General features: G+C 38.4%; 1 protein-coding gene across 5 annotated transcripts in view; it reads left to right on the top strand.

Moving 5' to 3' along the window:
* The window catches only part of tln2b (talin 2b), a 135,635-nt gene that overhangs the window by 60,024 nt on the left and 58,472 nt on the right, over nt 1-17,139 (top strand). For all 5 annotated transcript variants that reach the window (XM_015343674.2, XM_069190710.1, XM_069190711.1 and 2 more), the window contains exons 3-10: nt 4,985-5,159; nt 6,994-7,091; nt 7,598-7,727; nt 8,204-8,356; nt 11,436-11,578; nt 15,104-15,231; nt 15,822-15,885; nt 16,366-16,470. In XM_015343674.2, coding sequence (XP_015199160.1) covers nt 5,024-5,159; nt 6,994-7,091; nt 7,598-7,727; nt 8,204-8,356; nt 11,436-11,578; nt 15,104-15,231; nt 15,822-15,885; nt 16,366-16,470 — 957 coding nt within the window. In that variant the 5' untranslated portion in view covers nt 4,985-5,023. The remainder of the gene's footprint in view (nt 1-4,984; nt 5,160-6,993; nt 7,092-7,597; nt 7,728-8,203; nt 8,357-11,435; nt 11,579-15,103; nt 15,232-15,821; nt 15,886-16,365; nt 16,471-17,139) is intronic.

Raw genomic sequence — 17,139 nt, 5'->3', positions numbered from 1 at the left:
ATTTGTTTGTGATACAGTATCTGTCCAGATATAGAAGTGTCCTTTCCACTCGTGGATGCATTAGCAAACCATTCTACACCAAATATAAAAAATCATTTTTGATTTTTTGACAGATCAGGCAGTGTAATGGTTCTCGCCTTTCTTTGCGGTGAAAGTCTATTCAGTGGGGTATGTTCACAAACCATTTATTTAACTGCCAGTTATTCTGGATGGTCCTTTGAATAGGAAAGCATGTTGTGAGCTTATTGATCCATGAAAGCTGCAACAGAAGACTGCAAGAGAATGACTTGATCCAAGGGAGACCAGTACTGGAACATGTCCATTTACCAATAGAAAGCAATAAAAAGTTACTTTAAATCCATTTTAAGCTTCCTGCAAAAATAAGAATTTACCTGAATGACTCAGAACCTGCACAGAAATGGTCTTAAAGTGCTCTGCAGTGCTGTAATTTTGTTCCTAGTATTTGTTTTGTTCTACTTTGAATCTTTCTTTTTTCTTTGCCCTGCTAATGCTGTCAGGGCCTGGTTTGGTTGCTAATTGCACAGCTCTGATTTGGTTAATGCGAAGGGCCTGCGTGGTGCTGCAGGCAGTATGGTGGGTTGATGAGTGATGTGCGTCTGTGCGACAACAGCTCAGCAGGAATCGCTGCTCCGACATCTGTGGGAACAGTGTCGCACGGACGATAATTGTCTGCAACTTTGTTCGAAGGGTTACTGTATGAAGAGTGGAATCTTCAGAGGAATGGAGGAAGACAGCCTGCCTGCAAAACTCTCGCTGTGAGGAGCGAATGCTTAGAGCCCCATAATTATTTTTATTTGGCAGTCCGGCTGTTTTTTTTTTCTAAATTGCAGAACAGGTCAGAGTGCCTTAGTTAACCTGTTTCTCTGTCAAAGTTTCTTTTTCATTCCCATTTACTGGGTAAAATAATGGCTGCTAGTGTGGTACTTCCTATAGGCTCTAGGTGGCCTTTAGTTGCCTGAATTGCTGGATACTGGTTTTGCCAGTACCCCCAATGTTTAGGTCCCTAGGGAGAATGGTGTTGAATAGTATTCGTACATGCAGCTTTGCCATGCATCTAATGTTCTGTTCTAAAAACTGACATTAATTGTCATGAACTCTTGACTGCTCTGGATGGTTAGACTGCCATTTTCTACCTGAGATATGTTATTTTTTGGGAAAACTTACGCAAACAGGATCTCTCTCAAGAGTTTGACTTTTATCAAGCCATTTCCAAGCAGTGTTGAAGCTGTATACAGTTTCATTATTGATTTTATTAAAAGTATCTGTTACTAGAGTATGAATAACAAAGTCCTGTCAAGTGTTTTAACTCCAAACCTTGCTGAAGTCAGGTGGTTTCTACACCGATTGAACCTGACTAACTTCCCCATCAATTTCATTAATAAATGAAATTTAAAAGGAGTTTGATTGGCAGCCAGTTCTCAAGCGTTGTTTGTGCAGGTCCCTGTGCTGTGAAGGTAACCCCACTAACAATATGTGCTGCCAATATGCGCTGTCATCTAATTTCTCATGCAAAAACAGTTGATTTTGAAAGTCAAAGCATGAGGGTATGCCTTTACCAATTTCAGTTCTTCCATTCTTTAAAACCACAGTCTTTTAGTGGTGTGGTTCAATTAGTGGTTTTCCTTGGCTTAAAAGTTGATGCAGTTTCTTTCCCGAATTGCTTGAAGCCCAAAGCCCTGGAATATCAGTATCTTTGGCTTTCTGCACATCCACCACCCTAAAGACAGGCCAGATCCCTGCATCCTTATTCCCAGAGCATCCGTTCTGTTTCAGTCCTTACTAGCTTTCCTGTTGGCCTTTGGGGATGTGGGTATAAAAAAATACACTTGGGATCTTACAAGTACTGTATACGTTTGCAAAAAGTATGAGCGGTCCTCATATCCTCAGTGAGCAGAAAAAAGCAATTGACTAAATTTCGCATGAGCACTATAAGTTGACATGCATATTGTAAGAGCAAATAGAAGAGGAGGTTTTAATTGTTTGTGTGAAAATGAATTCAAGAGTTTGCTCACTTGGGTTCGCTTCTAAGAAAGGGAGAGGTCAGATTAATCAAATGCCCCAAATTCAGTTAATTCAGATTTCTCTTTTTTAAACAAAAACCTTTGAATTTCAAAAGTTAAAACCCTAACATCGTTCAGATTAAGAATTCCACATCCCCAATAAATAGTCATGCTTTAGAAGAGCCTGTTGAATACAGCCCCTCTCCACCCCTCTCTGGGTTGGTGTGCTTCATCAGGTGGCTGGTGTGTGTACTCTGTTGCACACTCGCACTGGCCACTATCTCCAAGGTCCTGGCAGGAGCCAGAGTCCGATTCAGTTACTTTCAGCACATCGTCATGTCTGTATATTTGACAAACCCTCCTTCTGTTTTTGTGTTTGTTCAGGTGCTGTGAAGTAACCCCACTAGCAATATGCACTGCCAATATGAAGTTTCAAATCTGCGGTTCTTTGTACTATCACTTAAGTTTTAAGACAACCTGTGTTCCTGTATAAAGATTGTTTACTTGTAGGTTACATACGGCTTACACTTGTGACACTTACATTGTATGGGTTTTTTCTTTCGCTTACATAATCTTTCATAATGCTTTTCTAATAAGACACTACTAAAAGTGGTAAATGACTAGTTTTGAGTTCCTAATCCAAATGCAGATACTGGCTCTCTATGGCCTTTAAAATATTGGGCATAAAGTTAATAGAAACTGTTAGAATAAATGAAAGTATAATGCTGCTGTTGGATATGTAATGTTTTTGCATTTGTTTTCCAAATGGACGTGAACTAGTTTAATAAATTAATCTTTTTTGCAGAATTAGACTGTTCAGCAGTTTTTTTTCCTCTTTACAAAAAGTAGATTAGACTGTTCCAGTGTGCTGAGCATTAACTAGGTCTACAGTATCTATTGTACTCTGATAATCTGCTTGTAATGTACACGTCTTTTACATGTTTAGTAAGAGGATAGATATACAGAGCGGGCTGTGTAGCTTCCACAGTAAATTTAATCCTCACTGTTAGTGTTTTCTGAATAGCTGTTTTGTTATTTTCATGCTAGACTCTTCAGAATGTGAATCCTCCTGTTAAATTATGTTAAATTATTCCCTGATTGGTATGATGATAATCATGAATAAATCTGGTCAGTCATAAATGAGCTCATGTTTGAGAATTGCCCAAGGGATGCGGAATTGTTCATTATGTACCACATTTGTTGTAACAATAGAGGTTTCAGCTCTGGAAATAATGTTCCCTTGCAGTTAATTTGACCCTTGTCGTAACTGATGTAGCTACACAAGGGTCACAGAGACAGCCGAGTTGGCAGTACTGAAAGCTTTTATTTTATCCAGTTTAACCAATACTAAAGTAGAGTTTTTCATAAAGAGAGCTTATTAATAACTTGCTGGGCAGAAACTGTTCTAAATATTTATTTACGATTTTTTTAAAAACAAATTAAATAAGTTAAATTGCATAAGTTATTTTGTGAATTAACCAGCTTCATGATTCTGTAGATGTACGTAAACAGATGATCAAGAGATCATAAAATGAACTACAATTGCTTTGATTTTTATCCCAATGAGGAGTTATTCTCACAGTCAGAAGTAGAGTAGCTGAGTGTGGGTATCCGAAGTGGAAATTAAAGCGAGGTGTTGCTGGTGTCTGGTCATGCAGTGCAAGGCTGGCCACAGAGAGAATTGTGTATGGGTTGTTGTGCATAGCAGCACTGTTTCTGAATGGGTTTGTTTCCATGGGAACAGAAGAGAGGTTCCTCTTTTCCCAAGGAAACCTGCAGATTCAAGCACAGCATCGTCTGACTAGGCCAACCTTTACAGTACCAGCCTTTACAGAGTATGAACAGGTCTAACAAAGGGAAAAAAAATCAAGAGACATTCAAGAGATATTTTGTGGGGCCAAATGGGGGGGGTTAAGGAATTGAAACCCAGTTAAGGTCTGCAGCCACCGTTTAAGGCTGCTTTAGCATGTTGTGCTGTGCAGCACTAGTGGAGTTGATACTGCTTATCTGCTCAAACCAAAGCAGTTTGTTCTCCTGAGCAGAGAAATGGAAAATGGAAAAGGCTTGTGTTCTGGTCAAAAGTAGTTTATCTGTCTGGTAAATGGGGAGAAAAGGTGGGGTAGAGCAGTGCCATAAATGTTAAATTACAATATACCAAAATAGTCTGCTTGTTAAATTTGATCACTTTGAATGACACTTACAACCTATTTACATACTGCTACCGCAACTAGTGTGAAAACTATGGCTTTGTCTCATTAAAATGGTCATTTTGGTTAAGTAGTAGTAGCCTTGGGTTCAGAGAACAGAGTGGGGTATGAATTGATTGCGATGTACTGTATGCTGTTTTCTTATATTCTATAATAGCATAATAACATTAAGAGGGCAAATTTCATGGACATGCCTTAAGTGTTTTAGAGGCCTGATTCTGCTCATTATAATATGCTGATATTGGCGTAGTGATTCTTTACATGTCTGTAAGGTGTACCCCTCTAGGTCTTGAAGATTCAGTGACAGTGCTTTGAGCTCCACTGGAATGAGCTTTTCCTCCTTTCCCCCCCCCCCCCCCCACCAGGAACACCAGCGCACATCTGGGTAGCCTCCTGGTGTTCTATTTTTCTTCTCACGAGCCACATTGCAGGCTTCTATTTTCAGCTTTGACTTCTCTGCATTCATTTCACGGTTCAATTGAAATATAAAGGTCTGAAGAACTGCCTGCTTAGCATTGTATGGAATTGCTTAGCCTCCTTTTCAAATGGGCATTGACACTTAAAAAGTAAAATCATAGCTGTATTTATTGGCCAGGACCTGCAAGATTCTTTAGTGCATTAGGCGAGGTTGGTGGAGGTTAAAACGCCACATATGGTGATTCCAAAACCCAGTTACTTCATCCCAGTGGTAATACTTGTCTTTAAGAAGTCCAAATCACTCTTACCACCAGAATCTGTTTTCTTGATTTTTCTCAGGTGTAAACGTTGGGAGTTTTCCACACCCCACCTGGCAAGATGGTGGCCTTGTCCTTGAAGATCTGTGTGCGCCAGTGCAATGTGGTGAAGACTATGCAGTTTGAGCCCTCCACAGCGGTGTATGATGCCTGTCGGATAATTAGAGAGAGGGTACCTGAAGCTCAGACTGGGCAAGGTAAGGTGTTGATTTCATGTAGCACTGTTGTATCTCCTTCGGCTGGGATTTGTCTTCATGTCCTGGGTAGGAGTGAATTCACCTTGTGGTGATGCTTCTGCCTAACCCATGAATAGACTCATAATAATAATTAATAATAATTGCTTACACTTATACAGTGTTTTTCTGGACACTCAGAGCGCTTTAGATGTAATTGGGACTCCCCTCCACCACCACCAGTGTGCAGCCCCACCTAGATGATGCGACAGCAGCCATAGTGCGCCAGAACGCTCCCCACACATCAGCTATCAGTGTTGAGGAGAACAGAGTGATGAAGCCCATTCATAAATGCGGCTTTTCTCATAAATTACTACGTTTCATTATCGATGCAGATATTTTGATTTATGTTCCAAATAAATTTGGAATGCAAATAAAAATGTCTGCACAGATGACTGCAAAATGATCTTAAATTGCTGTACTGTATGTGTGCATTCTCATGTAATCTCTCGGTCGTACTTGTATATTGCCCCTCACCACTGTTCCTCAGTTGGTTTGTGCTGCATAATTATGTACTTGTTTTGCCAGTGGCTGATTGTACAGATTGTGGAACAAATAAAGATGTTATGCAAGGACTGCTTATTTCTCAATAACATTCCGGATATTTTCTCAGCAGTGGCTGTATCTTTAGGTTACCTGCAGGACGAGAATTTTCATTTTTTGCTTCATCTTGAGAGAACAGGAGTTGTATTAAAGTTTGGAGCTTACAAACCAACTCTTCAGACTTTTGTCGGTAAAATGTATTAAAGTTAGGTGTTTGGTGCAGTGTTCAGATTAATGTTATAATCTACAACTTTCGAAAACGTTGCATTTTTTTTAAGTGCTGAGTGTAAAGCTCTAATTTGGGCTGACTGCCTGCTTTACACAATTATTAAGCACTTAATCAGATTTTTTAGCATTTACTTACAAATGAAGAAACAGCTGCTTTACTAGTACAAAATTAAATATCCGTTTAGCATAAATCTTTTTAGAAATCTGGACAACTTATGTAATATGGAGGAAGTAATTGGAATGCTTTGCTAAACCCAAGAAAAATACATTTGTTATGTTTTGTTAACTGAATAGATTGTCTGCAATTGATAAATACAAATGTCATTTAATGTTTACAAGGAATGTCTCCGCTGAGATATTATGGATTTAGTTTTCATAGATGAGTTCTAGGACACTGACAGTTTGTCTACATTGCTTGATGAGATTGAAAATCGAGTCTGCAAAGGAACCTTCTCAGTAACTGATCCAGCTAAGAACAGAAGTGACAGGTCAATATTTTATTTAAACCGGTGTACCTGACTTATAAGAAAAGCATCACGAGAGAGGGATTTAACAGAGAAGTTATTTTTTTCTTTATACTATCTCCACTGTAGAAACAGTTTCCCTGGTAAATGTATATAAACGTATAATGCATTTTTTAAAATATTGTGCTGGATATGAAGTACAGGAGTCACTAGGACTCTACTTTTAACTAAGAATGTCAGCTGAGCTGTCACCTTACAAGATGGATGGATAGGTTTAGTCATTTCAGCCCTTGTTTTAAGTGACATTTTAAACAAATGTAAATACTATAATATAAATACATAACACTGTTGCACCCCTTTCTCTATCTTTCAGCTAAATCCAGATTTGTGTTACTTTCATGGACTCACAAAGCCTGAATATCGTCATAGTTTGGAGAACTGGGATTTGCTTTTCAAAAGCGAATGAATGAAAATGTGTGTGGTTGAGCCAGGGTGATACCGATGGCGCTGGGTTGTTGCACGTGGTGATTTTTACTTGGGCTCCCTGCTTCATTCCATTCTAGCTTCTGATTACGGGCTGTTCCTTTCGGATGAAGACCCCAGGAAAGGGATTTGGCTGGAGTCTGGCAGGACTCTGGATTACTACATGCTACGGAATGGGGTAAAGAAGGAGTTGGCAATGTCATATCTGTTGTATGCAAACCCACTTCCTGGCCTACTGACCTCACATAGGAGTGAAAGTGAAATCCTAGAGCTAACACAGCAGTACAGATGAGGAAAAGGGAATTGGGAAGCGATATGAAAGGATTATGAATAGTACTTGAACATTTCTTTATACCTTTGTGTGCTTTCCGCCCATAAGCTTAATTGAAGTTTATCGTCAAAGAGCTATGTATTTAAAGGTGCTACTAGTTTTGAGCTGTAGCCTTGGTGAGGATTCCTTTCAACAAATTCATATTCTGGACATAATAGATGATCCAGTTCACTTTTGCTTTTTAAGTCGTTATGAGATGAGCAAAAGAGCATTTGAAATGAATAGTAGGGGGTTGGAGTGAAGGGGGAATTGTGGAGAGCTGTTGTATGTACGTAGAGCTTACCAATTTAAAATGACTCTGGAGATAAGGCTAGCGTGTAATTTGATTATTACTTTTTTGATGGTCAATTCAGGACATTCTGGAGTACAAGAAGAAACAGAGGCCTCAGAAGATCAAGATGCTTGATGGTGCAGTAAAAACTATCATGGTGGACGATTCTAAAACTGTGGGAGAGCTACTGGTCACCATATGCAGCAGAATAGGTTTGTTCAGTTCTCTTAATTCCCTGCAGTCAGTATAACTAAAAAATTAAACGCATACTCACTGGATTATTTATCCATTAATTCTGTTTCCTTCAGTTATTTTTGTTAAAGATATGAGGTATACTAGCTAGACTGAGCTGGCCATTTCACAGATGTGCAGTAATAAAAATATCAGAAACCATTCTTTACCAGATTCTGGACCTTTATAATTCAGTTTTTGTTTTTCTTTCCCCATTGGTAAAGTGTTGTCTCACTGAAATAAGGGTGAAGAGAATTGTGAAAACAGCATTATAGGAGTTTGTATACAAGCTTTTGTGTTAACAAATCTGTTGGTTCTCCTCGTTTGATTTCTCACTTAAGCTTACTGGCTGCCCTCCAATTCGCTATATTGATTTCCTTGAACAGAAGATGTATCTGGTTTCACACTGCTGGAGACCAACCACTCCATCTCCGAGCTCTTAAATCTTCTCTTTTAGGCATCACAAACTATGAGGAATACTCCTTGATCCAGGAGGTGGTGGAGGAGAAGAAGGAAGATGGGACGGGAACACTCAAGAAGGACAGGACTCTCTTGCGTGATGAGAGGAAAATGGAGAAATTGAAAGCTAAGCTTCACACAGACGATGACTGTAAGTATTGTGAATGCTGCGTGAAAAAGTCCTGCTACATTAACATGTTTTTTAGAGATATCTTCACCAGTTTTTCAGTTTGTGTTTTACCTTTTCATTTGGTGATCATGGGTGCTGTTTATGAGTGGAGAGCTAAGCAGGATAAAATATCCCCAGAAAGTGGAGATGTTATTTGGTCTGGTAAATTACTACATATCACAAACGTTTGCTACATATTTATTGTGCACAATCTATTTATTGTCCCTGTTATTATTTATTATGTTTTTTTAATATACTGTCTGCATTGTGTGGTGTTGTCTGTTGTACTGTGTATACCCTGAGAGATCAGCTCATTTAAGAATTCCAATATACATCTGGAACAATGTACTTCAGTGCATAAGGAACAAGCTACCCAGCCATGTTATTAAATCCCATGCCTAGGCTTCTTTCAAGAAACAGGATGAGATCCTTGCACCAATTATCTACTAACAATTGGTTTAGATGGGCTGAGTGGCCTCATTGCATTTGTAACTTTTCTTATGTTCCTAACGAATGGTTTTCATTGAAGACTTGGACATCATGGACGTCAACCTCCTTTTCAGAAATAAGTTGTCTACGTAATGAGTCAGCTGAACTGATAGTGAAAGCCTAAAACATGAAGATTCTTCTGTAGTACAATGTAAATGACTTCCTGAAATAGCAACTGAAACAGATATCACTTCCTATAAATCTTCCTAGTGGTTTGATTAATATTTTTTCAAAGCAATAACTATGAAACAGTAAGAAAAATCTAATTTAAAATCAGTGAAGTTCATTGTAAAACATATATTTGGTTTGACCATGTGTTAACCTTTTCTTTCTGGTATATATTTTTTGATTATTGACAGAAAGAGCTTAAAACATTGAGCTTTAAGTAGTCTTTTCCTAACAGGGCTTTTAGTGTTATCTTGTCAGTATTTTCTTTCTTTGTGTTCCCTCAATAAAGTATCCAGTTTCCATCTGGAAGAAGCATATGGTGTTTACTCAGAACAGCCACTGTGCAGATGAAGTCAGAATGAATTAACTAGACACTGACCTTGGACTGAAGTTTTGTCAAATTTGCACCAATGTTTGGGAACAGCATGTAATTTTTTGCCTTCCGTTTTCCTAAGGTCTTGCTAAAGTGGCTAAAATTAGCCATGCTAAACATTGCATTTACACCAGACTCAACCCTTTATCTGTTCTGACTTTTCATTTTTGCTAACAGTTTTGTACTGTATGTAGGGCAGGTGAAACATTCATTGATTGGACAGGTTAACTGTTATCTATTTATAACGGTACAGACACTTCTTGTAAACACAGAACATTTCAAGCAAAGGAGAGCAGTTATCTTGGTTTTTAGATTATATGTCATAGTTAAGATTAAGAGGAGAAGATCAGGGTGGTCCTATTTTAATTTGTGGTTACCGTAAACAAGATACATTAAGCTCCTTTCGGTTTCATTTTTTGTCTGAGATGTAATGCCAAGGTCTTGCTGTAACTAATCCTACAGAATCACTTTTTTATGTTTTAAGGTAATTTCTCCTTAGTCCCTGGCTAAAAGTATCTGGTAAATGACTCTTAAACAATGACTGAATTAATTATCAGTTAGTAAAAATGTTCAAGAATAGGTTTGGCCCGACTGAAGCACAATAACAGTTAATCAGCCGCTAGAGACGGCCAAAACAGGCCTTGTTTCCTGTAAATAGCCTCACTGGGTGTCCGTTTAATTCAAGTATTGGTTATGGGTGTGGAAATGCATATTTAAATTTGTTCTGTTTGGTATAAAAAGGGCGTGTATGGCTAGTGATGCTTGTTTTTGTAGTTTTCTTTTGTTTTAATGTGAGGCTACCAGTCCTGCTATAAAGCCTCTCGCCATGGAGCTGTGTGTACAGATCCCTTGGGACTGCCCAAGGTAATGTCAAGGTCTGGAACAGTAACAGTATGCCATGGACCTGTCATGCTAAAAATTGTTTATGTACTGTACTTCTTAACCCCAGCAAGCATCTAAAAAAATCCAAACGGCCTTCTTCACCCAAATATTCTTCTTTCATAAAATGTATGCATACAACATTTGACTGTTGTTGAACCGTGCTCTGCCTTGTCCTATCAGTATAAGTGGAGATTAGAAGTGCACCGTTTATCAATGGTGTTAATTATGTAAGTGCGGACTACTGAAAACTGTATAATTAGATGAGTCAAGTGGAGTACATAAGTACCAAACAATTCATTTTTTTTCTTTCATTAACATCTTTATTTGGTGCCTTGGGAAAACACAAGCCAGAATTGTGTCCTTATGAATTAATTTGAGTCATTTAATTGTTTAATCACCCATGTCTAATTTTGTAGGTATTTTGTTTCTTTAGTTTGGTCTTACAGTATTTTATAGCATGTCAATGATCATTAATATTTGTTGCTTAGAAACCTTTTCAGAGGAACTGAAAAGTAATCATCAAACAGGAGCAACCCAAATGTGTTGTATTTTTAAAGGTTTGCAAAGTTAATACAGTATTTATACCTTTCGTCAGTACAAAATCAAATTGAGCACAAACTTGTATTCACCATATCATATGGCATTTTACATAGAGTAGTGGATTTCAAAGTGTTTTGTGAAAATCAAGATTCAATACTTTATTGCCATGTCAAAAATGTTAATTGGAATTTGTCTTAGTGCACCTCAAATACAGAAATATTTCTGAGTAGAGCAGTTTGAGTACAATTTAAGTACTAATTTTGTTATTGTACCTTATTATTGAAGATTCACGTTTTAGTTATATATGTTGAACCCCCTTACAGATGTGCTGATATGAATATTTGTCAGATGAAGACCTTCCAGTGACAGTCCTGTGATTTCAGTTTTGGCAGTGTCAAAACGCAAAAATTACTTGCAGAGATCAGAGGATACCCTTCCTAGCACTGTAAATGCAGATCAGTTTCTGCTCTACAGCTTACAAGTAGGAGAAGGGAGATTTCACTGGGGCTATAGTAAGCAAAATCATACGTCTGTGGGGAGTTAGTGAAAACCAAAGACAATTCCCTTGTGCTGGTACACTGATGGGGGTATTTTCACTTCTGTTTGCAGTGAACTGGCTGGATCACAGTCGTACCTTCAGGGAACAGGGGGTGGATGAGAATGAAACGCTGCTTCTGAGGCGAAAGTTCTTCTACTCTGACCAGAATGTCGATTCCAGAGACCCTGTGCAGCTCAACTTGCTCTATGTGCAGGTAAAACGTGCTTTTGTGAAAGCCCAAGTTCTGATCAGGGAATCCAAAAGGTTTGTTTTAAATCAGTGTTTATCTGGGATCTCTCTTGCCTTCATGCTTAAAGGAAAGTAGAAGAAGTGGAGCAGAACTGTAAAACCAAACAGTAAATATGGCACAGCTATGAAGAATGGCAGGAAGTGGCCCCATTTAATATCTAATGTGCATATGTATCAGAATTCAGCTTTTATTTTTAGGAAATAATGTGTAAATAAAGCATGAAGTAATTCTGAACTTTTTCCGGTTTTGTTTGAAGCCATTAAAGTAGCCGATTTAAATGAAACATTTTAGTCTAATGAAAGTGTTAAACTGGGTTTTGTGATACTTGTCCCATTGAGCAAGTTGATATCCATCAATCAATGTTTGATTAAAATTTAATTTTTCTGATTGTTGGTCTAATGCATCCTGAACCTTCTCTGTATAATATTTTGTCAACACTTCAATCAATCAAGGTTTATTGATCAATGCACAAACAGTACAGCATACAGCGGTGTTGTTGGCAATGAAATGCTATGTCTGCGAGCTCGTTAAGAGGGATAGAAGAGTAGGAGGACAGGAATAAATAGGGAAAAAAAATTAAAAAGAAAAAAAAATAGGATCCAATAAATGACATGATTGTAATTTACAATACAATTAACAGATTGAACTTCAGTTAAATCATGCAGCTTCAGTCGCAGATCACACTGAAATAGCTAATGCGTTTATGACCATGGACTATTAAACCATTTAATCAAACTGTTAATACACATGAAAATCATCATTACATTACATCACTGTTATAAAGAATTTATCATTTGGACTTGCAAACTGAAAATCTCCTAAATTGAATAAGGAACTTAAACATTTTTCTCAAACTGTTTGGAGAGTTAAAAATCCAGACAATGCACCTAGTGTTTATGACAGAGAGTCTGTACTGTACTTGCTTAGCTGCACTGCCTAGCAGGTCAGACATTTACGGTCTCATGTTAAGAGAGTAATTACAGTGCACAGTGAAGGGAATGCAAAGCCAAGACATCTGCCTGAGCTTCACCGTTGTCTGTTACTGTAGCACGGTTCTTCATTATTGTGCCACACGTAGGTTTTCTAAACCGTTAACATTGGCTTCTATGAGGTCAGCTGAGCAAGCAGTTAGGAGGATTCGCTATCGGTGTTGTCCTTCCAACGGTCCCAAGAGAGGTCTCACCGATTTCTCCACCCTTTGGGTGACAGGCAGGCTTTGCTTGTGGACTGCCGCTAAAGGGGGCTGACCACCAGCTTGACCCCCCAGTACAGCTACTGACCTGCAGTGTCCTTCACCCCATCCCATTAGTGTGCAAGTGTCATTAAAGAGGTTTAACCAAAACAGAAGGAAGGTGATTTGAAAAGTCTGACAGACAGGTCATCTTCCTGTGGTTACATTGTATAGACAAAATGATCGCTATCTCTTCCCTTTGATCTGCGTTGAGTACAGACATGTCCCATGTAGGGAAAGATGAAAGAGCCCGCTGGGTTGGTCCTTCCTAATCCTAGATACCTGCCATACATGTGTTGTCTCCTGTTGTCGTACTGTAAATCGGGGAGGAATCTTGAATTATGATAGCACTCCCATGAAATCCATAGGGAGCCTCTTACAAATTAACTGAAATGTTTATTAATGATCTGCCACTTACATGAATTTGCCCGCCCTAATATTCGAGTGCGGCTCCAAACAAGAATTGTCTCTAAGGGTCTCTGAGAGTGTTCCAGTTCAATTCAAACTAAATTACCTCTGCTGGGAATTTCCGAGTTTTCTGCCCAGCAGCTGCTAATGGCACCGCAGAATCCTACAGTTCATCACGAGGAGCCCAGAACGCTTCCCACCTGCCTTAGAGATCATCCGTACATGGTTTCTGGGAGGGATTCATTATGCCGTAAATGCATTTGCATCTGATTTTCTATTTGAGAATGTTACAGTATATTTCTATCGGCAACAGAACCGTATAGGACAGTGTCCTCATTTCAGAGAGGCTTGAGATTTTTCCTGGCTCTTTAACTCAGCTTTTCTAAAGGTATAGAAGGCTAAACAAAACGGACATGTCTGTATTGCAAAGGTGGCGTCATGCATGTACGTTATGTGTGAGATCTGCCCCCCAGGGAATACTGGCAGGACTTTAACAGTTGTAGTTTTCTTCTCTCTTTACCTCCTTGGCTCTTTCCTCCAGGGATGTGCCATTTCCATTTACTGACTGTTCTCTTTTGTAAATGCTTATCTGAGATGCCAGGGCTGATAATGCCTATTTCAACTAACAGGACCCCCAAAATGTTGGCTGCCTGGTATTTATTCTTAGCAAGTCTGTGTGCATTGCTCATCTATGCACAGAGTCGTAATTCTTTATCGGAAAGACATAAAGCATTACATGAGCAAGTTGGGTTTAGTTTATGAAATATGTAGCTTCAGGCTTTAGCTGCAGCACATACAAATGCCTGTGAACCTGACAGTTTGTGTAATCAAGAAAGAAAAATGGTTTCCGAGCCACAGGTAGAAACAAACCTTTTTTTTTTTTGGTGAACCCTGTCAAATTGTGAAAAATGCAAGTTATGTAACATTATTGAAACACCTTAAAAATGTGTATGATGGGATTGCTGAAGAAAAAAACACAAATAATGTTGATGTTACTTTATGGTTCAGCTATTAGGTATAAAGAGGTCAATACCCACTTGGAAGACCTGTTATAATGGTAATGCAGCTGCTGTTCTTTTCTAGTAAAGAGCCCTAGAAATGGGGCACTTCCTTTAGACTTGTTCCTCGGCTGATCACAGGGGTTGCTGGAACCAACAAGGAGATCACCATGAAAGTGTCGGTCCTTCGTTGTACCTTTTCCCCTCTAATTTCTGATAACATAAATGAGTGAAAAAGTAAACCCACTAATGCAACCAATAGCATGATCGTACTACAGTACATGTGATCATGCTTCACTTTAATAGGACATTGAACAGCCGGAAAGATGTTCACAGCTGAGAAAACCCCCATGCCATTTGATCTTGGTTGCATACTGTGGCATCCTTAGTTACAGATTGGAACATGTTTGCAGCAGTGTTCATACAGTATCTTTCCAAGCATAACCTTCATTCTACTTGACTGATCCTGTGCTATGTGACTTTATAATGTTCAATCATGGTGATACTTGGGAACATTCTCGCATGTGCATTCAAACTGGCAGACTGTATACAAAATAGTCATCTTGAACGGAATTAATCAGAGCTGCATTTAAGATGATGAACAGGAAGAATCTCTTCACACAATGGGCTATATGAGTGTGGAACGTTGTATTGATGTTTCAGGTTCCTCTCAGGAACAGTCATGATCACTGGATCAATGAGCTGCTAACAACCAAATGAATTAAATGGACTAAAAATGTGCCGGTGTTTTGTAACTTTTCTTATGTTCTGACACTTTTATATTCTCATGTGTTACCTTAAAAGTTTAATTTCAGACTTGAAAATGTCTTTTTTCAATCTGCTGTCTTTTAGGCCCGTGATGACATTTTAAATGGCTCTCATCCTGTCTCTTTTGATAAAGCCTGCGAGTTTGGAGGAATTCAGGCTCAGATCCAGTTTGGGCCTCATGTAGAACACAAGCATAAGCCTGGATTTCTAGAGTAAGCCTATATTTATAATAGCCACCGTGCTACATTTAAAACAGAGTACCTTTATATTTTTTTACCTTAAAATTCCCATCAAATCATCACAAAGAACTTCTGGATATTCTAGAGAAATATAATATAGCATTACAAATCATTTTTTTATTTGTCTGAACTGACTAACTATAGGTTTTGCATGTTATCATAATGTTTAGAAGTTGTGAACTTCTTGCTATTCCAACCAAAAATGGGTTAAGCAAATCTGCAAAGACTGAAACAGACAAGAATATAGATCCTGTAGAATGTGTGTAAATAAATTCAGGCTTTGAGTGCTACTTACAGTAGGTAACAGTCAACGCATTTCACCAGTGGTGTCTTTCAAACCTTGTAATTCATAGACCCATAGAAGAATCCAGTAGCTTGTTGGTATTACAGACACAGTGCTGGCTTAAAACAAATTGATATAAAATATTAAACTATTTAAACCCCATCCTTTCACAGATGTTAATGTAGTCCATTTTAATGAGAGGAGAGGTTTTATGTTAGGTTAAAGATAAAGAAGGCACATTTTTAAATTTCTGATTATGGATATATGCTGCTTTTTTTAGCCTAAAGGAGTTTCTGCCTAAAGAGTACATCAAACAGAGGGGAGCAGAAAAGAAAATATTTCAGGTAAATGTCTTTTTAATTTTGTGGAGGTAGCCCAATATTCAGCATGAAACAAACACTAAGTACCTGAATATCCTACTGCAAAATATCTTTCAGCAGTTTTATATGCTTGAATCATTTTTAGTTTAATATGAAGTTTATGGGATTTTTAATACTCACTTCATTTGCTTGTAACATGTAAATATATAATTTGAACAAAAGAGATTTAATTTCATATCTAGTGGCAAAGCCTGTATTCTGAATAATGGTTTGCCCTTTCAGAATGCCGTCTTAGATTTCAAAAGCTACCAAGAGCCAGTGAATTCATTTTGAAGATTGTTCTGATTTAATAAGCAGTGCATCTTCTTTTGTTTTTAATGCACTGTTGCTTAGCGTACATTAGATGGTGAACCGTCAGCTCTAATTAGGGGTATGTTTTAATTTTCATCTTTTTTTACAGTCATTGTTGAAAGAGTTAAAAGTGCCTCTCCTTCTAAACCACAGGAACACAAAAACTGTGGAGAGATGACTGAGATAGAAGCAAAAGTAAAATACGTCAAGCTGGCACGATCTCTGCGGACATATGGAGTATCGTTCTTCCTGGTGAAGGTAAGTGAGAACACACACTGACGTCTTGTAGCTCTGTGAGGAAGAAACCGGAGGTGCAGGGCTCTGGTTGTGTGTTTTAATCAAGCACAGCATTTGAGTCCTGTGTTCAAGTTTGCTGAAATGCGTTTAATTTGCTCTGAGTACCTTTTTAATGTTCTGGTCTGGAAAAGATCATACCATGCCTGGCATACTGTACACATGGAAGTGTCAGTGAGGAGGGGATGACACAGATTGGAAGTCAGTTTTCAAAAACGTTTGCTTTGTGTGCAGATCTTTGCTGTCTCAACAAGCAAACCTCAGACAGATATGTCAACAACAGATTTTTGTGGAGGTTGGTTATATTTGCTGGCACTAGATTTCAGTCCTTTGCGTGCCTCTTTCAGATCTTCCCAGGTTGGAGTAATAAACCATTATGTAAGGCTCCGAGATATGACAAGAATTTTGACTTGTTTCTAGGTGGGGATGAAAGCCCTTTTTAGAAAATTCAATTCCACCTGAAAAGTGAACTTAAAGCCTACCAGATGTTTCAAAAATGCTCATCTGGCATTCACACTGAAGACAGATAGAAAACATACCTGAGCTGTGTGCCCCACAGTGTTGTTTTTGCTAGTAATTATACAGTGCCTGAAGGAAAGGCAACTTTCATAATAAAAGAGCAAAACGCTTCAC

The sequence above is a fragment of the Lepisosteus oculatus genome, chromosome 5 (assembly GCF_040954835.1).
Source record: "Lepisosteus oculatus isolate fLepOcu1 chromosome 5, fLepOcu1.hap2, whole genome shotgun sequence".
Lineage (NCBI taxonomy): Eukaryota > Metazoa > Chordata > Actinopteri > Semionotiformes > Lepisosteidae > Lepisosteus > Lepisosteus oculatus.
This window is presented reverse-complemented; position numbering and strand designations above follow the sequence as displayed.